We start from the raw sequence: 24,924 nt of genomic DNA, 5'->3' as shown, positions 1-24,924 counted from the left end.
ACAACAACAAACTGGGCTCACCCACACCACGAAACACAGCAAACAGTGCTCCAGCCAATAACCGACAAGAAGTATTGGAGGGCAGGGTTTGGGGGGTTAGTGCGCATGCACGTGAAGGGGGTGTGTGGATGAGAGAGAACAGAGAAGCATGAAGAGGGAAGTTTGAATTATGGCCGACACACGACCAAAGAGACGACGTTCCGATGAACAAATTGCAAGGATAAGGAACGCGCATAGTCCCGAATTTACATCGGAAAAACCCTCGAAAGGTGGCGAGAACTCCGCCGGCAGAAGGGCTTCCAATCCGACATTCAGTTGCTCTGTTTTTGCAGAACAGGTAAATCCATTTTTCTTTCTAAATAGACGTTCATATTCGCCAAACCAACACAAGGATGTAATTTGCTAGAACTATGCAGTCAGCGTTAACTTTGGTGAATACAACATGTATGTTTCTAGCAGCGATCAATCTCTATTGTAAATGATCAAGCAAATTCACAGTAGGGCGACAATGTGTGTGAATGATTGTTTTCACCCACTGTTTGTTATGAATTTGAATGTTCATTTATAGGCTATTGACAACTTTGACTAAATTTGTTTATGCCGCCGCCGTTGTTTATGCTCACTGGGAAACGCGAAGCTAACGTTATCTTGTTATTATTGCGTCCTTGTATGGGAGCTATAGTTATAACCTCAGGGGGCGAAACGATTTAAGATAATGTTTCTCTTTTTCTGCATTCTGTTCTGCAATATATAAAAGCATTTATCTAACTTGGCGACATTACACATTGAATGAAGTATCAGTAAATCTTAACTTTGTTTGTAGTGACTATTTGGACTTTCCTTTATGCCGGAAGGGAGGGGAGGAGGGAGGAGATGGGATGAGGAGGAGGGAGGGTCTAGCTAGCCTCCGTTTTGTTTGACAACAATTCGAATGTCAACAAGAAGTAACGTCTCCCGGGATCGCTTACAGAACCTTTAAATTATATATTTTTTATTATCTTAAGATAATAAAAATCACCTGTGTGTTCACTATTTCATCTGTTCTGCATGTGTTATTTGCCAAATTTCAGTTTTGCCAGACCAGCTCTCAGATAACTCAGAGCATCTTTATTTGCTTCTTCAGATTCAGCGGTTCTCCTCATTAACTCCAGCTCTCGGACCCAGTCTTCTTTCCCAGCCTCCCTCACTCTAGGGATGAAGAACTCCAGATGCTGAAGAGTGAAGGCCGAGTCTGGCTTTAATGCGATCTGAGACAGATGCTTGATGGTCTTGTAAGCTTCAGTTAGAAGAATTGAGTTTTGGTCCTCAAGCTCCTGCAGATCTTTCTCAAGATGTTCCATTACATCTGAAAACCTATTAAAGGATGTATTCTCATATTCTTTTTTAAAATTGTCAAAGTCCATAATCATGCTTGCATTTCTGACGATGTATTTCTTCTTTTCTTTGACGTGTTTGCTGTGGTGACACTTCCTTGTGCACACGGTACAGTAGCCGTTATTCATGACTTTACATTTGCTGACATCAGAAACCCACCAGCAGTCAAACTCATGGCAGTTTTCCTCACAGACGGTGCAGGTCGTCATCTTTCTGCTCTTCCAGCTCTTCCATGAAACGCTTTCAATGGGAACCTTCATTTTGATAGGCTTTTTGACTTTAATGGGGAAGTTTTTACACTGTTCAATCTTTTCCTTGTTTTCACTCATTTCTTTCTGAATCTGAGTTTTCTCTAACTTTCTTGACTCTTTCTCTTGAATTCGCAGCTGTAAATTGCAGATGGACGCTTCAAGATGAATGCGTTCTATCAGGACATCTGAAGTCAACTCCAAACTTCTTCTGTTCTTTTCATCCAATGACTGAATGAAGTCCTTCATGCCGTCCATGCTGTCTTCCCAGGCGTCTCTTTGAGCTCGAACATGACGTTCTTTAGTGTGACGGGCTTCAGCCTGCCTGTTGTTGAATAAGAAATAAACAGGTTGGCCGCTGTGGTCTCGTCTGCAGGGGATTCTAGCTTCATTAATGGCGCTGAGGACGTTGTTGGCTGGCAGACCATCAGAGTGTGTGATTAGAAACACAATGTTGTTCACAATGTCTTTTCCAAACAAAGACAGAATTGAACTGATGATGTAATGCTGTCTGTCCGAGAGACGATTCTTAGACGCTTGAATCACAAAACACACAGCGTCGACTTCACGGACTCCATCATTACTCTGAAACAACATGGATAAATTCTCAGCAACTTCCAGATCTTTTTCCAGTCCTCTAGTGTCTCCGTATCCTGGAGTATCAATGATGGTGAGAGATATGGGACTCTCTTCAGGACAGACCTCATAAATGGTGATTTCAGAGGTTTGTGATTGTGATTGGTTGCTTGCTCCTTCTTCTGTGATTTCATACCATATTTCATCCTCAAACTTCACTCCCAGTAAGTAGTTGAACATGGTGTTGATGAGAGCCGTCTTGCCAGCGCCGGTTTCTCCCACCAGCAGAACAATTTTGTTTTTTTTACTGGTGTCTTTGTTCCCACAAGTCCATTTTCTGACTTTTCCATGATCATCAAGCACTTTTCTCTCTGTATGTAGACGATATCGTTTTGGAGGACCTTGTTCAATCAGAGTTGATCTGCTTGATGGAAGCATTGGCAGTCTGTAAAATACAGATGGAGGCAAATGATTGTCAGAATATTTGTGTAGCAAGAATTCCAGACTATAAGTACATTTTCAACATGAACATAATGCAAATAAACAATATTTTAATCCTAATTCAATTGAAATAACAATGAAGGCTATTCCAATCTGATCTCACAAGAAAACATTACTATTTTATGAGGTGGAGATTTCATATACATTTGTACGATGTGATTCTTACGAAAAGTATTATTTTTTAGAAAAAGAAGAAAGCATAAAGTTCCACCCCTAAACCCAACTGTCAGTAGGCTTAAGCTTTAGTGTTTGCTTTAGTTGGGCTTTTGTCCCTTGACTATTTTAATATTAGATTTTGTTTTGGCTGCTGTAACTGAGTTGTAACAGCCAGACAAGGAAATATAAAGGATGATCAGGTGGTATTGGTTATGTTTTGACAATCATTTGACCTAAATCACTGAACTCAATTAGAGTCTGATCTCGGAGTTAGATTTACATTATTGATTATAGCAGCACTGTGATTCTACAACAAAAGATCCAGCATTTTCAATATAGTTCCAATGATTTCTTAAGTTGTTCTGATTTAAAAAAAAAAAGTTTTTAAATCTGTCTTTTAGGCACACAGACATATGATAAACAGATTAACTCTGAACATTAGAAAACAAGCTAATATAAAGTTTTTTATAAAAACAGCAAAAAAAAAAAAAAAAGAAAAGAAAGAAAAAGAAGAAGAAATAGAATGAATAAAGGAAATTACTAAGACAATTAAGATCATACTTTATTCATGCAGCAATGCATGATGGGAGCCATGGATGAATTTTGATTGGTGGCACCCAGAATGCACTGCAACATGCTTGTTGATGGTCACCACTGTTGAGATTCACAGGCTGATTCTTGATGTATGTGTCTAAATGAAAGATTTTTATTTTCAAAGTTTTTTTTAATCAGAACAACTTTTAAGAAATCCTTAGAATTATATTGAAAATTATGGAACTTATGCTGTAGACTCACAGTGCTGCTGTAATCAATAAGGTCAATCTAACTAACAATCTAAGAGATTAGGCTCTAAACGAGTTCAGTGATTCAGGTCAAATAATGATTATGTCAAAACATAACCAACACACATCACATACCTTGTTAACGTGACCCCAAATTGAGACCTATCATCTGGCCAAGTTTCATGTCCCCTGGCCTTAAAGTTTGGTCTGCACAATCAGTTTATAGCAGATGAATAATAATAAAAATCCTTACTGTACGTTCACACCGCCGCCGACTTGAGCTTCCAAAGTTACCGGAAGTCATTCATTTTCAATGGAAGCTGGCTTCTCTCAGCTGCAAGGAGCGTCAAATCCATCGGCGTCGCGTTTTGGGCGTTTTGAGCGTCAATCTGAAAGTTGAAAGTAGCTCAACTTTATGGTAATGAGCTATGACGCGGTTCAGCGGCAAGCAGCGGCAAACGCCAGCAACCAATCGGAATATAGACGTCCTTCGCGCTGGCTGATTCTGGAGAAACATACGATGTAAACTTTCGTTCCTACCAAAACATTAGTTCCGAGAAAACGGAGGAGAAGCTGATCATCGCCGTTGCTGGGTTTCCTATCATTATCGGATTAATTGCACAGTTTAACCATCACAGAGTGAAAGTTTATCATTTTATCACAGAGTCCTGACCAGTTTAACAGGGCGCGCTTGACAGGGCATATTAGAACGAGCAGAAAGAGAGAGAGAGAGCCCCGGCCGTGCACGCGCACCCACTATTAATAATAATAAATATTAATGTGACCAAAACGGTTATACAAATGCGGTCATTATAAAAGGTTTCTAGTGTCAATGTATTGCTTGTTTATTCTGTTTACTTTTCATGGTGTGACACTTCTCTTCTCCCATGAACGAACATAGAACGCTGCTACGTCAGAGCGGCCAAAGCGTCAACAAGCTTCCTCGTACTTTTTGACAAGCGTCCTTGACAGGGCGGCCAGAGCTTCTTTGCCGCTCAAGTCGGCGGCGGTGTGAACGTACAGTTAGGGTTTCAGTGCTTGGCCCTCTAGAACCAAAGTTGCCCATCCCTGCTGTAGAAATTATTAACTCACCTGGAACTCATGATGATCACGGGACTGAATGTGTCCACTTCACAGAAGACCTGCACTCTTCAGCCTGCTTTCAGCAAAACAATGCATTAGTTTTTTTTCAGAATGTGATGTTTTTAATTGTAAAACTCTCTCTCTCTCTCTCTCTCTCTCTCTCTCTCTCTCTCTCTCTCTCTCTGTGTGTGTGTGTGTGTGTGTGTGTGTGTGTGTGTGAGTGAAAAAAAAAATACTAACAAAGACGTGCTTTCCTGTTCTAATCCCCTCTTTCTTGCCACAGGGGCAATTTAGAATCTGCTGATTGGTCAGTTTGAATGTCTCACTTTTGGGTTTCAGTCACATGCTCAAGGAATGGATAAAAGAAGAGTGTAACTGTTGCTCTGTCTTTCTTTTCCTCTGGGTCCCTTTCTTGGGTCACTGTTTCTTTGCTTCCTTTTTTTTCTGTATCTTCTTAGGGGCTTTGCTCTTCCTCTGTACCTGAGCTCTGCCTTCCATCTCTTTTACTCTTTACTCTTTTCTCTCTTACTCTCTCTCAGGTAACATTTTGGGTACAATTAACTATGACACCATATAACTCTTCTTGACACCGGCTTCAAACATCCGTCAAAACTACATGATTGACGGCTAGCAAGGTCAATAGGTCAAAAGCTTCTGTCAAAAACACATGATCTAGGGCTAGCAAGGGCAAAGGTTAGAGAAGGTTAATGAAACAATCAAATTATTATTAAGTAATGAATGACCTTTAATGATGAACACCTGTTGTTAACAACTGAAAAAAGAGAAACAAGAACAAACAAAGAGACAAATAGAAGCACAAGAACTACACCTGACTTCAGCCACATCCTTAGATGAAATCAATTGAAGATAAAAGACTTAAAGGGGTCATATAATGGCATTTTTGTACAAGCTAATATGATTATTTAGGGTCTAAATTAAAAGTTTGTAATATACTTTAATAAAAAATTATCATTAGTATTGTAAGAAAACACTCATTTTACCTGGTCAAAAACAGCTCTGTTTTCAGCACGCCGTTTAAGTGCATGTGTCTTTAAATGATAATGAGCTTTGCTCACCCCGCCCCTCTGTTCTGTGCATACACCGTTTGTAATAATAACACAATAACCATAACGCGTTGTTCATTATAAATGTGGGATTATGAATTATATTGATAACGTCGTACATAGAAAACATGCCGTAATGTACCCTGAGTGTAAAAATAGCCGCATTCATCACGAAGCGTGCAAGCGATTTGCAAAGATTAATATAAATATTAATATAAAGGTTAATAAAACGTTACACTCACTTCTTCTTCTGGAGGTGCAGCAAGAACACGAATAGTTGATACCGATCCTTTTTTCAGGAGCAGCTTCTTAGCAAAACCAGCTTTATACTGAACTCGTTTGTAAAGCAGTCTGGTGTGTGAAATGATTCGCGCAAACATGAAAGCATTGACGTTGATCGTGGGGAATATTCCCTTCGAAAACAAACTCAGCCACTGCGTCTTCAGCTGTACGGATTTAGAAACATCATCAATTTGACTGCTGTGTTCGTTATTACACCCAAGAACAGAACACCACAATCATTAGACGCCATTCTACTCAGCACTCCAGCTATCAACAATGAACGCACCGGTCCACGCGGACTATGATTGACAGCTCGCTCACGAGGGTGCGAGGGCGGGGCTGTGTTGAAACGCTGCTTTCAATCAACAATCGTGGGAGGGGCGTCAATTTTGTGATGTCACAAAATCAAACAGCTTGATTTGAGTTGGGAGGAAACATATAAGAAGATTAAAAAAAAAACACTGGATGGATTTTTATCATTTTATGATGGTTGTGTACAGGCACTGCCAACACACATTTCAGTACAATCAACTTGTAAAAGTGCATGTACCATTATATGACCCCTTTAAATACTTCATAAAATATCATTGGATGTAACAAATTAAATCCACAGTATCATATTTGAAACAACTCTAAACACTTGTACTTATAAGTGAGTTTTGATTGATTTATTTTTTTAAGTTGATAAATTAATACAGATTTAGCATGATTTGTTTTTGTTGAAAATAATTATTGTTTGAACTCAACATTCTGGTGATTAGTGTTCCCTTTGGTTAGACAATTGGACTTTGGATTATATTACATAATATATATATAAATAATCTTCCAACAATTACAGCTGTGCTCATAATATATACAGTGTATATTTGTTTGTACTATGGTAAAGGAAGATAATAAATTAGAGTTAATGCTATAATAGTCTAATTCAATGATTTCACATCTAAAGCAGGAATGAGGTTTGAGATTGGCTGTATAACTAGATTTGACAAGAAACCTGAGGTATATTTTTACAGACTGCCGAAAGCTACAGAACAGAGAAGCAAATGGGTCGCTGCAATTCATAGAAACAACTGGACTCCAGGCAGCAAAAGGTGGATTTGCAGTAATCATTTTGTCAACCCTTTTTTTTCAACCCCACAAAGCGTGGGGTTGCCTCCTCAAATGGTCTATTCCTCGGCCCTATCCCATCCTGCAACCACTTCCTCAGCAGTTCCCTGCCTCCCAACATATACTCTTAACTGCATCTGTTCTTCCAGTTTCTTCTAATGTTGTCACCACCTCTACTCATTTACGCTCACAGATTCTAGCAGGTGCAGACATTGATCTCTCTTCTCTCCTCCCCTCTGTTTCAATAAGTGAACCCCATCGCATCCTTAACTGTAGTCATAACTAAGAGCTGATTTTCCTGCTACGACAAAAGCTGAGATTAAACTCACCCTGCAATAAAGCAATAAAACGCACCCAGGACAGAAGATCGCAAAGTAAGAGCACAGGACATAGTCTTGTCCAAATTTTTCTCCTTCCTTATCTCTGCATTTCCCTCTCCCTCCTCCCTTCCTCTCTCCCTGAGTCAAGTCACCAAAAGTTCACTAAGAATGTCTATATATCACATATGATGTATCTTGTGAATCTATTGTTTCTCCTTTTCATGTTTGGTATCATTTTAAGTGTCTCAGTGTTATTGGTAAAATGCTCTTAATTTCATTGCAGTCATTGGTATTATGAGAAAGATTGAAAACTTCTGTTCTCCTCTTTGGGTGGTGTCTCTTTAAGATATCAGATAATTCTCCCCTCTCCCCCGAAACCAGGTGTTACCCCCTGGGGTACATGAATGGACCCAAAACAACTCTAAATATTGGTATAACCCTTTTGTTCTGGTCTGGGTATTGTTGTAAAGTTTTCTTTGTTCGAAGCAGAGACCAGTGAGACAGTTGGGATCGCGTTCAACAGAAGTTATTCTTTATTGAGAACTCCACTTTACGTGGCTGTAGAAACTTCCAACATGATCTAATCTAACATAACTTTACATGGTATCTTATAGGCATTTTAGGAGGAGGGACTTTTGGGGGTGGAGACAAATTCAAACAAAGCATGTAAATGAGTATACAGGTTAAGGTAACACCCTAGACTGAGGGTCTAGTCAATCCTAATTCAATCAGCATAAGGCTCCAAGGGCCATTTGGGTCCGAAAGCCATTTGCAGAACAAAAGGTGAGATTTCTCAGTGAATCATTCGTGTGCTAATCCCATCAGTTCTGAGTGATACTGGGACTCAAAGAGCCATTAAAGACAATGAGGAGAAAACAGGAAAGGCAACTTTGCTGAGCAGAATCATTATCTTACCCTTAAACACTAAATACAATATTCTTTACCGTGATGTTATGTAAGGAAGCATATTTGAAACATATTCTTAAATTTGAATCCTTCAGTATTTAAGGGTAGGTGACAGAGCAGTTTTTGGGAGCCTGCAACCAGGAACAACCCCCATACAGTGCTGTTCCAGTGTTTTCCCATTGGAACACACTCACACACCACTGCATGTCTCTGTCAGGAATGCATTGCTTATGCTGGGTACACACCAAAAGATTTTTTACATTTTACAAAATGTGATAGACCACAAACATGAGGACAAAAAATCCTAGATTTAAAGGACAAGTTCGGCATTTTACACTTAAAGCCCTGTTTACAGATCGTTTCTGATGAAATAGAACGGTTAAGAAATTTGGACACATGCTGCTGGCCCGAAAATTTTCGGTTTCTATAGTAGAAACCCCCCCCACCCCCACCTACCTCCACAATGGCTGCATAGGTACACTGGAACAATCCTTCCTAAAACGCATTAAACTTTCGTTTACAAAGACTTGATTGTTCCAGTGTACCTATGCAGCCATTGTGGAGGTGGGGGGGGGGGGGGGGGTGCTACTATAGAAACCGAAAATTCTCGGGACAGCAGCATGTGTCCAAATTTCAATCTTAACCATTCTATTTCATCAGAAACGATCTGTAAACAGGGCTTTAAGTGAATCGCTTTGGCGGCCTCTAAAAAAATTTCAATTCAGGAAAAACCCTGTTATTGCAAACGGCATAATTTTGTCTCGTTTAGTAAAATAAAGCCAAGCTTTAGATCACCTCTTCCTTTCCATGATTCCCTGCTTTTGCTCAAATCGTTTTGACGTCATGACGCACAGATGCGTAGGACACCGTGCTATGGTGCCCGATAAAGGACAAAAGGGTTTGAACAGTTGTGAGTTCACGGTCTGTATATACTATGGCTGGGACTCGGAGCAGGAGCATCGATAAGAGGACTCGTTAACGTCGAGGGCATACAATATCGATGGTTCATTAAACTTAGAACCGGTTCTCGAGTGGAACCAGTTTTCAATTCCCATCCCTATTCTGAAATTACAGCTTTTGGAATTGCCCCTAGACTGTGGTACGTAAGATGTAGAATTGACAAATCGAGAAGTGCCTGGATTGCTTGGAGGGGCAGGATTGAAAAGGGGACACAAAGAAGGCTCATGTGTGGCAGAATTACACAAAACACATTATGCTTCAGGAGCCCAGAAAAACCTTATTGTACAGCTCCAGGTCAAGAGCTCCCCAATAAGGACATTGATTCCACTGGGCGACTCGGGCTGCGCATTTTGGCTGAAAATAGCCTGTAATAGGTCATAAAATGTGCACAGTCAAAAGACTGAGACAGTTCAGCTATGATAGATTAAAAAAAAATATTCAGTTCTTTGCGTCTTTTAGAGGAAGACAAAACAAACAATTTCTGTGTATCTTCCAAAAGCGATGCAAAATTCAGCCATGGTAATTATACAATTAAATTTGGAATTTTGATTTTTAAGGTTGATAGTATAAAGACCACCCATTGGCCTAAAAGACGGAGTCCAACGGTCTGGGCGAAGGTATAGTGCGTGTATGTCTTTACAGTGCCCCAGTGAAGTTCACTTAATTTATAGGAAATTAGTTTCAATATTACTTTAGGTCTACACTTAATCTCTTAATGATAACACCACTCCGCCACAACAACCTCTGCTCACGGACTCAATCTCAGCTGAGCCCTACCCACAGAGCTCACCACAGACAGACATATTAGAACTGCTCCAAGATTCTAGCCTGGCTGCACCCTCCTACGCACTTCCGCTCAATTTCATTTTCCTTCAGTACTACGTCTGGGACTGCTGTATATTCTTAGGTTTCCAGAAACCAATTTTTTGTAGGACCAATCAGCGAACAGAGGGAGTGGCTGAGAAAGATGACGTTGATGTAGTGCGTCAGTTTGAGTTGGAGTTCAGTAATGGCAGTGGAGAAAGACGTGAGAAAAGCTATTCGGTCCGTTGTTGCAAAACTGCCGAATATATAGAAGTTAAAGCCGGAGCTAGAACAATGTTTGCTAAGTTTTGTTGGTGGCCATGATGTTGTGGCCCTCCTCCCCACGGGGTTCGGGAAAAGTTTGATTTTCCAGCTCACTCCGCTAGTGGTGAATGAGTTAGCTAAGGCGAACGATAGGGATGCAAAGCCGATAGTTGTTGTCGTCTCCCCTCTTGTTGCACTAATGTGGGACCAAGTGAAGGAGGCAGAAAAGTTAGGAGTTCGTGCTGGGCAGCTCGGCGTGCACGATGACCGTGACATTTTGGACGGTGATCACTGTACTGTACAGCATTTGCGGCAGATCCCGAAACGACCGCAGCGGCATAGATATATACACTAGATGTCGCCTTAAAGACATTCGTTCCAATGAACTGCCGTAGACAAGGCGACTTCTAGTGTACATATATCTATGCACCAGTCTGCGTACACGTCACACACCAGGATGCGCGCGCCCTCAGATCACTTGACGTGGTTGTGTATAAGAGGTAAAAACGATATGAATACTGTTAGTTTTCTCACACAAACCGCTCGTTTCGTGTCTTAGGCCATCAATGTGTACTTACGATGGGGAATTGTTTAATTTGGACGATGGGGAATTGTTTTAATTTGGACTCTGTGCATGCTCTTTAAGACAGTGACCACAGACCTGCATTAAATGACTGACAGACAAGAACGGTTTGACCTAAAAATATCAAAATTGAAACTACTGCGGAAAAAAAGACACCTACATCTTGGATGCCCTTGAGGTAAGCTAAAACATACCACAATTTAATTTCAAAGTGAACTATCCCTTTAATGATTAGACCCAGCTTCGACAGTTGACTGGATACATCACCTTCCTTAGTGTCAAATATACATTTAGAATTTACAATTGTTCCTTGAACTCTTAAATTCGATGAACAAAACCTGCAGCTCTCGTTACCAGACATCTTATTCTAAACATAATCCTCTGATCATTCGGACTTGTTGTTTCCGGACGGTTTCGGCACGTGACATACGTCACGACCACACGTTAGTGATTGGCTATGGCAGATCCTGAGTGACTCTGGGCAGATCCAATAGTTTTGAACTTTAACAGAGAACCCGCCTACAAGGAAGTAAAGGTTTCTCAATGGAGAGAGGCCAGACTCTCTGTACAAATGAAATGTACGAGAGTCTGGTAGAACCAGGCTACCAAGATTCAGCACCCAAGGACGACTTCCTGGAAAACAGCCAGGGAAGCCAGGACAGCATATTACAGCCTCCGATAACACCAGAGCAACAGTCCCTTTCAACAGACACTTTTTCCAGCTCTCCAGCATCGCCACTTCTGTGCTTCTCACAGAAAATGGAAGAACTGGTGTATGCTGGAACCAAACTATCCCACTCTTTTGCTGCAAGCCCCCAGATATCAACCAAAAAACGTCAGGCACCTCAACCACCCGCATCAAAGCCTGCGGGCCCAGCTCGCCCTCCCCCTCCTCCTGTGAGAGCTCTTCGGCCTCTGCCACAACGCCAGGGCCCACACCCTCCTCCATCTGCTCGAGGTGAACCAAAAACAACTGATACCAGCTCTCAGTGATATGTGTCGGGTCCCCGCATTGATAACAGTAACTTTCTCAAATGTTTACAAAACAAGCGGGAACCCAGTGTGCCTGTATCTTTCTCTATTGCTGTTCTATTACAAGATAGAAAGTCTAAGGCCTTCAATAGCCGTACAGCAAACCCAACTAATCTGGTGCCTATTACACGTCAAACTAATATTGCTGTGGGGAAAAGTAAGACTGTTAAGTTAGCACTTTTTAACATTCGCTCACTTAAAAATAAATCACTTCTAGTCAACGACTTAATAACCACAAACAACCTGGATTTTATGCTTCTAAATGAAAGACAGAATGAATGAATGGCTAGAAGACAGCTGCAGTGCAACAGTCCTCAATGAAACATCCCCTCCTAACTTTACATTTATGAGTGTCTGCAGAGCTGTTAAGAGAGGTGGGGGTCTAGCTGCTCTTTTTAAAGATATCTATCAATGTAAGCAAATACCATTTGGGAATTACCTGTCTTTCGAATATCTGGGTATTGTGTTAAAAGGTGCTCCACGCATTTTACTTATCATTATTTACAGGCCTCAAATACTCTCCAGCCTTTGCTGAGGACTTTACAGAACTGTTATCAACCATTACCTCAGAGTTTGATTGTTTTGCCATTGCTGGAGATTTTTAACATTCACATAGATATTGCAGAAAACAATATGGCAAAAGAAATCAAAACTGTTTTAAAAACTTTTGATTTGACTCAGCATGTACATGGACCCACACACAATCGTGGACACACGCTGTCTGATCATTTCTGTATTTTCTTTGATATATTGATCTCTCCCGCCACTGAAGCTAGATCTGTGTCTGTCAAGAAGAGATGCTTAAATGAGAACACTAGTGTACTATTTATGAAGGCTATATCCTTAACACCAAGCATATCTGCAGACTCTGTTGATTTTCTCCTTGATTCTTTTAACTCAAAAGTTAAAAGTGTAATTGATGAAATTGCTCCTGTTAAAGTCAGGAAGAAGAGTGGCAGACAAAAAAGCACCTTGGAGAAACTCAACAACAGTGCAAAATATTGTAGTCCAAAACTATTGTATTGTAGTGCAAAACTTGTAGTCCATTATAACATCTACAAAGACAGCATCCATGCTTTCAATATGGAACTAGGCAAAGCTAGACAGACTTTCTTCTCAAATATTATAAACAGTAATTTAAACAACACACACACTCTTTTTGCTACTGTAGAGAGACTGACAACCCCCCCAAGCCAGATCGCCAGTGAAATTCTCTCAGACAGCAGGTGCAGTGAGTTTGCTTCTTTCTTCTCTGAGAAAATCAATAATATCAGAAAGGTGATCAGCACATCCTTGAGTTGTGCTGGGGTCAGACAGATCAGACCACCTGAGAAAGTAGTTACTATGTCTGATTTCAAAGAAATTGATGGCAAAATTTTGGAAGAAACCGTACAGCACCTTAAAACATCAACCTGCGTTCTTGACACGCTTCCCACATCATTTTTCAAAAGTGTGTTAAACAGTTTAGAAGCAGATCTTCTAGAAGTGGTAAATGCCTCACTTCTCTCTGGGAGTTTTCCAAACTCCCTGAAAACTGCAGTTGTCAAGCCCCTCCTGAAAAAGAGCAATCTGGATAAGACCATATTAAGCAACTATAGACCGATCTCAAATCTTCCTTTCATAGGCAAGATCATTGAAAAAGTTGTCTTCAATCAGCTGAACAAATTCTTATGCTCGAATGGATACTTTGACAATTTTCAATCTAGTTTCCGACCGCACCACAGCACAGAGACAGCGCTCATTATGGAAGTAAAATAATGTCAAATGTTTTTGAAATAAAAAGCCTGTTGAATTGCACTACTTGAAAAAAAATAGGCATTGCATTAACCATGCTTGCATTTTAATGCATTGTATTTTTAGGGCTTGCATTTTTATGGGCTGAAATTCAACATGGTTGAATATTTAAGCTGTGAATATTTCAATTAAAAACATTTCAAACACCTTTTCATTATTAAAAATTCAATAATCCATATTCACCTTTCATATTTCACTTCCAAAATATTCAAACTGTTTAAAAATACAACCAATAATATTCAACAGGCAATTTTCGGGCCATTTTATTTCGCTTTGCAAAATTCGCTTCCACAAATTCAGTGGTTCAAATTCGACAGTAAATTCAACATTGACGTCCAGGAACTGCAGGAAAAGCAATAGATTACCGAGCATACTCTCCATCTGCTGTTAGTCGACCTCACCATCAGATGGTGCAAAAGCGCTTGTTGTTGACGAAGACATTCATTCATAAAATGGAAATGATTATCTGTGTCAGTATGTGCGGAAAAGATGATAAACACACAAAAGCTGTGTGTTTATGTTTCATTCAATAACTTCATTGTTACTTTCCCTGTGTATTCTACATGTCATCAGGTTTCTCTACCATAAACAGGATTATAATCGGTTTCCCTCAATACCTCATACTCAAGGATTCCCCTTCAGTTGGGACAAAACGCTTAACGTAGCTTAATGTACTAATACAGTGATATGAAAGATCAATCTTGCACCTTATTGGGGAAGTAGGCTGTAGGCTACTATATAGGCTACAGGCAAGCATGGACTCAGAATATGAACTTGACGCACAAAGTTTCATGCTGAGCGTTTCGTGATATAGCCTACTGGCGATATACATATAAGCCTACTGGTGATATATATACTGATATACTATATATAGTATGCCTACGTGTATTGCATTAGCTTAAACTGTCATAGCACTTGCATATTGTTGTCCTATTGTTAATTTAACTGTAAATCACTTTGGATAAAAGCGTCTGCTAAATGACTAAATGTAAAATTGGCTTGACATTGGACATTCGCACATTTAGGGACCGTCTCTAAAGTTGCATACAACATTGACACGTTTCTAACTTCAATAGCAAACTTAAATTTATTTGAATAAATATCAAAAATCCAAAGGGTGCGCATTATGCCTGACACTACATGAACACTTTACAGTTGGTTTTATGACTGTAAGTCGTTCTATTCAAATGCTATCGGAGTTAGAAACGTGTTTACCAAAGTCGTATACACTTTAGAGACGGTCCCTAAATGTGCGAATGTCCAACATCAAGCCAACTTTATACCAGTCTATCACTGGGAAACGCTCAGCTTTGCGCGTTATTCTGAGTCCATCTGCTTGCCTGCGAGTTTGGTATTTTACATCACTGTAGTCCATTAATCTACGTTAATCGTTGTATATGTCCAGAAGTATTGAGGGAAACCCATAATAGCCTGCATGCAGCACATTGCCACAATATAAAGTTAAGGCAACTAAACAACCAAGAGAAATATATGTCAACCTCAAAAATGTAACATTGGATCTGTACATCCGCATCGGGGAATAACATTATAATCTCGTTCACGGTAGAGAAAGATGCATGTAGGCTACACAGGAAAAGTAACCGTGAAGGCACTGAATTTAACATAAAACAGCCGTCATAATAATCACAAATACACTTACATTGCTGTAAATGAGTTTTATGAATGAATGACTTGCTCTAATTTTGCTGGTCTTCGTCAACAACACGCGCTTTTGCACCATCTGATGGTGAGGTCGACTAACAGCAGATGGAGAGTATGCTCGGTAATCTATTGCTTTTCCTGCAGTTCCTGGACGTCAATGTTGAATTTACTGTCGAATTTGAACCACTGAATTTGTGGAAGCGAATTTGCAAAGCGAAATAAAATGGCCCGAAAATTGACTGTTGAATATTATTGGTTGTATTTTTAAACAGTTTGAATATTTTGGAAGTGAAATATGAAAGGTGAATATGGATTATTGAATTTTTAATAATGAAAAGGTGTTTGAAATGTTTTTAACTGAAATATTCACAGCTTAAATATTCAACCATGCTGAATTTCAGCCCATAAAAATGCAAGCCCTAAAAATACAATGCATTAAAATGCAAGCATGGTTAATGCAATGCCTATTTTTTTCAAGTAGTGCAATTCAACAGGCTTTTTATTTCAAAAACATTTGACATTATTTTACTTCCATAGCTCATAAAGATAATAAACGATACTCGCTTAAATACTGATTCAGGCAAATTATCAGTGCTGGTGCTACTCGACCTCAGTGCTGCATTTGACACTGTCGATCATAACATACTTCTTAACAGGCTGGAAAACTGGGTGGGGCTTTCTGGGATAGTCCTAAAATGGTTCAGGTCATACTTAGATGGGAGAGGTTATTATGTGAGTATAGGAGATCATGGGCCCTATTTTAACGATCTGAAACGCAAGTGTCAAAGCTCAAAGCGCAAGTAACTTTGTGGGCGGGTCTTGGCGCTGTTGCTATTTTCCCAGCGGGATAAATGACTCTTGCGCCAGGCGCAAATCTAAAATGGGTTGGTCTGAAGTAGCTTCATTATTCATAGGTGTGGTTTGGGCGTAACGTGAAATAAACCAATCAGAGCGTCATCTCACATTCCCTTTAAGAGCAGACGCGCTTTGTTCTAAAGCGGATTCCTATTATAACGGCGGATTTGCCAGACGCGCGCCAGGAGCGGTTCACAGCCAAGGAGAGCAACGCTCTCGTCAGGGACGTTGGGGATGGAGAAACCCACCCAAATTAACTTCGGTTAAAAAGGAGTATGATAATTTGGGTAAATGTGTAAGCTAGATGTATGCTTTTATAATAAATTGTCTATCTATCTATCTATCTATCTATCTATCTATCTTAATAATGTATGATTTGCAAAAATGAAAACTGCTGCTTCTGTGTAGATGAGAGAATCAAAGTGTATGCGCGTTGTGCACACGCTACATTGATTATGGCCAAGCATGCGCCCTTAAAATAGCATATGAATAACATGCGCAACGCGCCACTGACTTTAAACTATTTTTTCCTGGTTAGTGGCGCAATTGTTTTCTAAACCTGCAAAATAGCATGAAGGAACATTTGCGCCGGAACACGCCTCCTTTTTTGCGCTGAACCGCCCAGGGAGCGCAAGTTCATTCCCTAGTTTAGCGACGTGCTTCTGTGGAGGGAAAAGTGCGCTTTGCGCGGGTGCAAAATAGGAATGATACATGCGTCAGTGTACAAAGTCAATTGCGCTGGGTGCAAGATAGGGCCCCATAAGTCTGAGTGGACATCCATGACATGTGGAGTCCCTCAAGGCTCAATTCTTGCACCACTCCTGTTCAACCTGTATATGCTCCCAATGAGCCAAATAATGAGAAAGAACCAAATCTCTTACCACAGCTATGCAGGCGACACACAGCTCTACTTAGCCCTATCGCCTAACGATTACAGCCCCATTGACTCCCTGTGCCAATGCATTGATGAAGTCAACAGTTGGATGTGTCAAAACTTTATTCAGTGAAACAAAGACAAAACTGAAGTCATTGCGTTTGGAAACAAAGATGAAGTTCTCAAAGTGAACGCATACCTTCACTCTAGGGGTCAAACAACTAAAAATCAAGTTAGGAATCTTGGTGTGTCACTAGAGTCAGACCTTAGTTTCAGTAGTCATGTCAAAGCAATAACTAAATCAGCATACTATCATCTGAAAAATATTGCAAGAATTAGATGCTTTGTTTCCAGACAAGACTGCATGCTTTCATCACCAGCAGGGTGGATTATTGTAATGGACTCCTCACTGGCCTTCCCAAAAAGACCATAAGACAGTTGCAGCTCATACAGAACGCTGCCGCCAGGATTCTGAGCAGAACCAGAAAATATGAACATATCACACCAGTCCTCAGGTCTTTACACTGGCTCCCAGTTAAATTTAGGATTGATTTTAAAGTATTATTACTGGTATATAAATCATTCAATGGCCTAGGACCGCAATACATTGCAAATATGCTCACTGAATATAAACCCAACAGATCACTCAGATCACTAGGATCATATCAGCTAGAAATACCAAGGGTTCACTCAAAGCATGGCGAGTCCGCTTTTAGCTATTATGCCAGCCGCAGCTGGAACCAGCTTCCAGAGGAGATCAGATGTGCTCCTACAGTAGTTACATTCAAATCCAGACTGAAAACACTTCTGTTTAGCTATTGCATTTAATGAATGAGCACTGTGCCAATGTTCGTCCGACTGTACTGTACTGTATTTTATTTTTTTATTTTTCTAAACTGTTTTAATTACTCTAATTTCTTTTTTATTATTTTAATTTCTTCTATGTAAAGCACTTTGAATTGCCATTGTGTATGAAATGTGCTATATAAATAAACTTGCCTTGCCTTGCATTAATCTGACTCCAATTTCAAATGATAATCAAATTTAGATTGTGTTTCTTATTATAAAATAATCATAAGCCTACTGCTCACTCGTACAAAAACAGTGTAGTTTATTTAGCCACTTCTGTACAACTTGCTAAATTTCTAAATCAGTGATAGACAGAAATCAAAAGGTCTTCAGATGACGTGCCTACTGCTCCATTCATACATGCACCTTTAGTTTGACCTATCCTGGACACAGAGCTGCGGTAGCACCAGCCTCCTCATAATCTACTAAAATAAGGATTTCAGAAAACTTCAGACTAAATCAAGATGTAACATTTATTTATCAGGTGAATGAATCTTCTCAGGTGTGAACTACTCAATATTCATGATGGTGTTGGATCATTCACGCATATATATCACTGCATATATTGCCTTTCCAAACAAAAAGCGTCTTACAAAATTTAAATCAATGTATTGTTTTATGTGAATGATTAGGCAGGGTGATTTTCAGATCATTTTGAAGAAAAAACTTCGACATCCATTAGTCAAAAGTCTTATTGACACATATTTAGTATGTGTTTTGTGGCCTTTTTTCAGAAACTTTAATTTTTAGTTTTTTCAATAACCATGCATAAACATTATTCTCTCAAAAATACAAACATGTACATACATGTTGCTCACATATTATGGTAGCCCTGTTTGTGCTAAATAAGTGTAATTACACCTTTGCCATTAATATGTTTATAAGCAACTGAAAAAGCACAAATGTCAGGGCATGTCAGAACATCTCAAGGACCCCATAAACACCTTAGGCCCCAGAAGGTTAAATAATTTACAATGAGGAGTAAGCTAGTCTATCTAATCTTTTATTATCCTCGCAGCACTTCGGTTATGTGGTAAATTATTGCGGGCCAAATGAATTGTAATATCAATTTAATAATAAAAGTAGGCCTACCCTAATAATAATAATAATAATAGTAATAATAATAATAATAATAATTGAAAATAGGCCTACATGAATTGGAAATGCTAAATCCTCTTGATATCGATAGCTGATGCTTTTGCCGATATCTCTGGATACACAATATCATGGTCTATCAGTGCAAACGGCACGCATGTTTCACACGTATAGAGTAGCAGTCAATTCACAGCTCGATGATCGGACTGTATAGTGTGATCACATAAATCGTGAGCTTTGGCTGTACATCGCATGTGATCTACTCGTACAGTGTGAGTAACAGGAGAATGATTTAAAAAAGCAGTTGAATAATACACATAAAAAAATTAATTAAAAAAATTGTCGGTAACACTTTATATTACGACCCGCAAACAACTGCGTAAGTAAACCGAAATTACGGTGTACGTTTCTGTAATTATAGTGTACTTCCGTGTAGGTATAAGGGAACAATATGTTAAGTTTTGGGTAATAAAGGGGTAACAAGCAGATATACAACCTGCAAAGAACTTCGTAAGTAAATCGAAATTACGGTGTACGTTTCTGTAATTATAGTGTACGTCCGTGTAGGTATAAGGGAACAATATGTTAAGTTTTGGGTAATAAAGGGGTACAACCAGATATACTTATTATTTATAATGTAATTATTTTAAAACTAACAGGTACCTATTCTGTATATATTCCAGGCAAAAATTGTCCTTGTGCAATGTAGTTACAGGGTAATTTTGACAGCTGTGGGTTGTAAATTAAACTTTTTGGCAATGCTATTTATTGGCTTTTCTTACTAAACTACTTAACGTTAAGCCAAAAAAATTAGTTTTTGCTATGATTTTAATTTAAAACGTACCATGTAGTACTTAGTACTTACCTTATCACATTGTATTGCAATGACACTTAAATGTCAGGGCAAATATACTGTGTAATTAAAAGTTTTTTTGTTTTGTTTTTTTAATAAGAGTACCTTTCTCTGTAATTACTGTGCAAATAGTGTTGTTTCGTATTGTTACATAGCAAGTAGTGTTTGTTACCCGTTTTGACTGTGTAGTTACAGGGTAATTGTAACTCCTGCGGGCTGTAAATTAAAGTGGCGCTTGTTACCCCCTTGTTCTGTGTATTTACAGGGTAAGTGTAACTCCTGCGGGCTGTAAATTAAAGTGCCGCTTGTTACCCCCTTGTTCTGTGTAGTTACAGGGTAAGTGTAACTCCTGCGGGCTGTAAATTAAAGTGGCGCTTGTTACCCCCTTGTTCTGTGTAGTTACAGGGTAATTGTAACTCCTGCGGGCTGTAAATTAAAGTGCCGCTTGTTACCCCCTTGTTCTGTGTAGTTACAGGGTAAGTGTAACTCCTGCGGGCTGTAAATTAAAGTGCCGCTTGTTACCCCCTTGTTCTGTGTAGTTACAGGGTAAGTGTAACTCCTGCGGGCTGTAAATTAAAGTGGCGCTTGTTACCCCCTTGTTCTGTGTAGTTACAGGGTAAGTGCAACTCCTGCGGGCTGTAAATTAAAGTGGCGCTTGTTACCCCCTTGTTCTGTGTAGTTACAGGGTAAGTGTAACTCCTGCGGGCTGTAAATTAAAGTGCCGCTTGTTACCCCCTTGTTCTGTGTATTTACAGGGTAAGTGCAGTAAATATACAATAAAGGATCCAATTTAATTTCTGACTTTTATTTTACAAAAACATTTCAAAACACTTTTTCATCTTAATAAAACATTGTCTTTTCTACAGTATACTCAAACAACAAAGTAACACATTATAAACTGTATTATTAACTGTAATTTTGAAGAAAACACATTTTGGTGAAGTTTGAGGCAGATCATGGGGGGGTTGTGATATTTTATAGTGATAATGACTGTAGTGCAGTGCAGCATAAAATGTTTTTAAAAAAGGCATAGTTGTTCTGACAGCAACAAAAAAACAAAAAAGCATGAAACACAAACATGAGGGCTGTGGCACTATAGTAACAGCATATCTTTGTGTCATTGCAGATGGGACAGCAGACTTCATCTTTTCAATTTCCTTTTTCAAAAAATCACACTCATCTTTGAGCAAGGTGATCTCTGCTTTAAGAGTGATAATCTTATCTTTGAAAGAAAGAAAGAAAGAAAGAAAGAAAGAAAGAAAGAAAGAAAGGTTAGACGTTTAAATTTTACTGCTGCCCTACTCCAGGGCTTATACTTGTGACCACTTTCCTATTTTTTAAAACATCAAATTGAAGAACTAAACATCACTGGTACTGTACATTATAAATGCACTTGTTAAAGGATTAGTTCACCCCAAAATGAAAATTTACAACGGACTTCATTGGTCACCATCGTTAAGTCCAAATCAATGCAGTTTCAAAAGTCTTTTAAGTGTTTAAACGGGCTGTACGCGATCACAGCTGAAGAAGAGGTTGTTATCTAGCGAAACGATAGGTCATTTTAAAAAAAGAAATATATAATTTATAAACTTTTTACCTTCAATAGTTCGGATTGAGCTGATCAACAAACGGACAGGGAACTACGTCATCACGTTGAAAGGTCACGCCTGCGCCGGCAATACTATTTGAACTACTATTCATATTCATCAGAATGTTATTCATATACTATTCATATTCACTGAATACGATTTCTATATATATAATCGCAAACAATACTATTTGAACTATCCTCCTACGTACGGTTGCATTGTAAACAGTGGGGCGGTACTTCGGCCGGCGCAGGCGTGACCTTTCAACGTGATGACGTAGTTCCCTGTTCGTTTGTTGATCAGCTCAATCCAAACTATTGCCACAGCCCTCAGGTTTGTGTTTCATGCTTTTTTGTTTTTTTTGTTGCTGTCAGAACAACTATGCCTTTTTAAAAAACATTTTCTGCTGCACTACAGTCATTATCACTATAAAATATCACAACCCCCCCATGATCTGACTCAAACTTCACCAAAATGTGTTTTCTTCAAAATTACAGTTACTACAGTAATATCAGGTGGCACAAAATGTTTTAGAGTGGAGGATTGTTCGACAACTTAAAATTGAAGGTGTAGCTTGCTAAGAGCATGTATATACTGTATATTCATATTTTTGCAGTGCAGCAAGACCAATGGGACTCCATCAACTCCTCAACTTCAGTCCCCAGTGGAAGTTAAGAAAAAGAAGAGCAAGAAAAGAAAGAAGAAGAAAAGCAAGGGACGCAAATAAAAGGGGGGGGGGGGGGGGTATAATGTGTTACTTTGTTGTTTGAGTATACTGTAGAAAAGACTATGTTTTATTAAGATGAAAAAGAGTTTTGACATTTTTTTTGTAAAATAAAAGTCAGAAATTAAATTGGATCCTTTATTGTATATTTACTGCACTTACCCTGTAAATACACAGAACAAGGGGGTAACAAGCGGCACTTTAATTTACAGCCCGCAGGAGTTACACTTACCCTGTAACTACACAGAACAAGGGGGTAACAAGCGCCACTTTAATTTACAGCCCGCAGGAGTTACACTTACCCTGTAACTACACAGAACAAGGGGGTAACAAGCGCCACTTTAATTTACAGCCCGCAGGAGTTACACTTACCCTGTAACTACACAGAACAAGGGGGTAACAAGCGCCACTTTAATTTACAGCCCGCAGGAGTTACACTTACCCTGTAACTACACAGAACAAGGGGGTAACAAGCGGCACTTTAATTTACAGCCCGCAGGAGTTACACTTACCCTGTAAATACACAGAACAAGGGGGTAACAAGCGGCACTTTAATTTACAGCCCGCAGGAGTTACACTTACCCTGTAACTACACAGAACAAGGGGGTAACAAGCGCCACTTTAATTTACAGCCCGCAGGAGTTACAATTACCCTGTAACTACACAGTCGAAACGGGTAACAAACACTACTTGCTATGTAACAATACGAAACAACACTATTTGCACAGTAATTACAGAGAAAGGTAGGCTACTCTTATTAAAAAAACAAAACAAAAAAACTTTTAATTACACAGTATATTTGCCCTGACATTTAAGTGTCATTGCAATACAATGTGATAAGGTAAGTAGTAGTACTAAGTACTACATGGTACGTTTTAAATTAAAATCATAGCAAAAACTAATTTTTTTGGCTTAACGTTAAGTAGTTTAGTAAGAAAAGCCAATAAATAGCATTGCCAAAAAGTTTAATTTACAACCCACAGATGTCAAAATTACCCTGTAACTACATTGCACAAGGACATATTTTGCCAGAAATGTGATAAAAACTTTTATATACAACAGACATACAATTTTTGCCTGGAATATATACAGAATAGGTACCTGTTAGTTTTAAAATAATTACATTATAAATAATTTGCTTGTATATCTGGTTGTACCCCTTTATTACCCAAAACTTAACATATTGTTCCCTTATACCTACACGGAAGTACACTATAATTACAGAAACGTACACCGTAATTTCGGTTTACTTACGCAGTTGTTTGCGGGTCGTAATATAAAGTGTTACCAAATTGTCTAGTTGGATCTCCATCAAATTAAAGATCTCTGAGGGAGTTACAGTAAGCACTGTTTGTGCATATAAGGAAAGGTGGGAATGATTCCCCACAAAGACGATGATCTTTTCAAGTATTTTATTCTACATAGATTTAAATATTACAGTGTTTTTTGTAATGGTATAAAAACCTTTACAAACAAAATGAAAAAGAAAAGAAAAAAAGAAAAAAACATAGTACAGCTACGCAAGCAAAGCAAAAAAATATACCAAACAGCCCATCAGATCTCTTGAATAGTCAATGCTACAAACTAGCATTATGTTCATTCACCAAACTGCACATTTCTTATTTGATTTATTAAATGAGCATCAGTGGCACAAATGAGTCCTGTACAAAAATGAGTTTAAATGACTAGAAAAAAAAAAATCATCTGCTAACAAATCAAGTTTACTGAATACGGAGGATTAAGAGTGAACCGTCTCCCTTACCTTCTCCTTTTAAGGGTGTCTCCAGAGATGTAAGCGAATAATGCAGAAAAGCAGAGATATTTTCAGTCTGATATCCAGCGAGCAATCAATGAGTCCACCAAGGCTACATCTGTATATTTTTAAAGAATCTCCAGAAGAGTGTTAGAAAATAGCATTAGAAGATGCAACAAAATCATGATCATTCTTGGTGATTGCACTCACAATAAGGAAATAGTTTAATATTTGACTAAAACAACCTTTAAACTCAAATATCATTCTTGGTAACTGCACAAAAAGGAAATAGTTTAATATTTGACTAAAACAACCTTTAAACTCATAAGTAGGGTGTGGGTGAATTTCTAAGAATTGTCTAACAGATAAGATTAATTCATGATTGTACAGTGGCAGTTTTATTTTTGCTGCATTTAAAAAAAAAAAAAAAAAAAATTGGATTTAGTTTTACTGATTGTTCCTGTTGGTACTTTTATGTTGTATGCCCTTGTGATGATGCACCTCCATTGATGAAAGATGGACAAAATATCTAACTGTCACACAATGCATCAGGCTAGCTCATCAAATCATTCAAGTCGAAAGACAAACATACAAAAACAAAAGCCATTAAAACCTGTATCTCCTTCAAAATGAAAGACATTAAATTGGCTGTAAAGACATATTTCGATTTTCAAAAATACAACAGATTTTATATGGTAAAAAGGTAAATATTCAAATACAAAAAAGTTTGTATGCTAATTTGTATATGTGCACACTACTGATAAGTAGTGAACCCGAAGAATCCACTATGCATGAGGACAAAACACACAGTCAATTATTTTCAGAGTGCATATT

At 38.7% G+C, this 24,924-nt stretch overlaps 1 protein-coding gene across 1 annotated transcript; it reads right to left on the bottom strand.

Moving 5' to 3' along the window:
- Positions 1-980: 980 nt before the first annotated feature.
- On the bottom strand, positions 981-24,303 carry LOC311079133 (uncharacterized protein). The gene is made up of 3 exons (XM_084108339.1): positions 24,100-24,303; positions 4,730-4,793; positions 981-2,643 (listed from the first exon to the last, which is right to left on the bottom strand). The coding sequence occupies exons 2-3, from the start codon at positions 4,738-4,740 to the stop codon at positions 1,053-1,055; spliced, it is 1,602 nt and encodes a 533-aa protein (XP_083964465.1). The 5' UTR covers positions 4,741-4,793; positions 24,100-24,303; the 3' UTR covers positions 981-1,052.
- Positions 24,304-24,924: the final 621 nt, after the last annotated feature.

This window comes from Abramis brama (genome assembly GCF_963993115.1).
Source record: "Abramis brama genome assembly, chromosome: 3".
Taxonomy (NCBI): Eukaryota; Metazoa; Chordata; class Actinopteri; order Cypriniformes; family Leuciscidae; genus Abramis; species Abramis brama.
The sequence above is the reverse complement of the archived record's forward strand: the minus strand, read 5'-3'. Positions and strand labels throughout refer to the sequence as shown.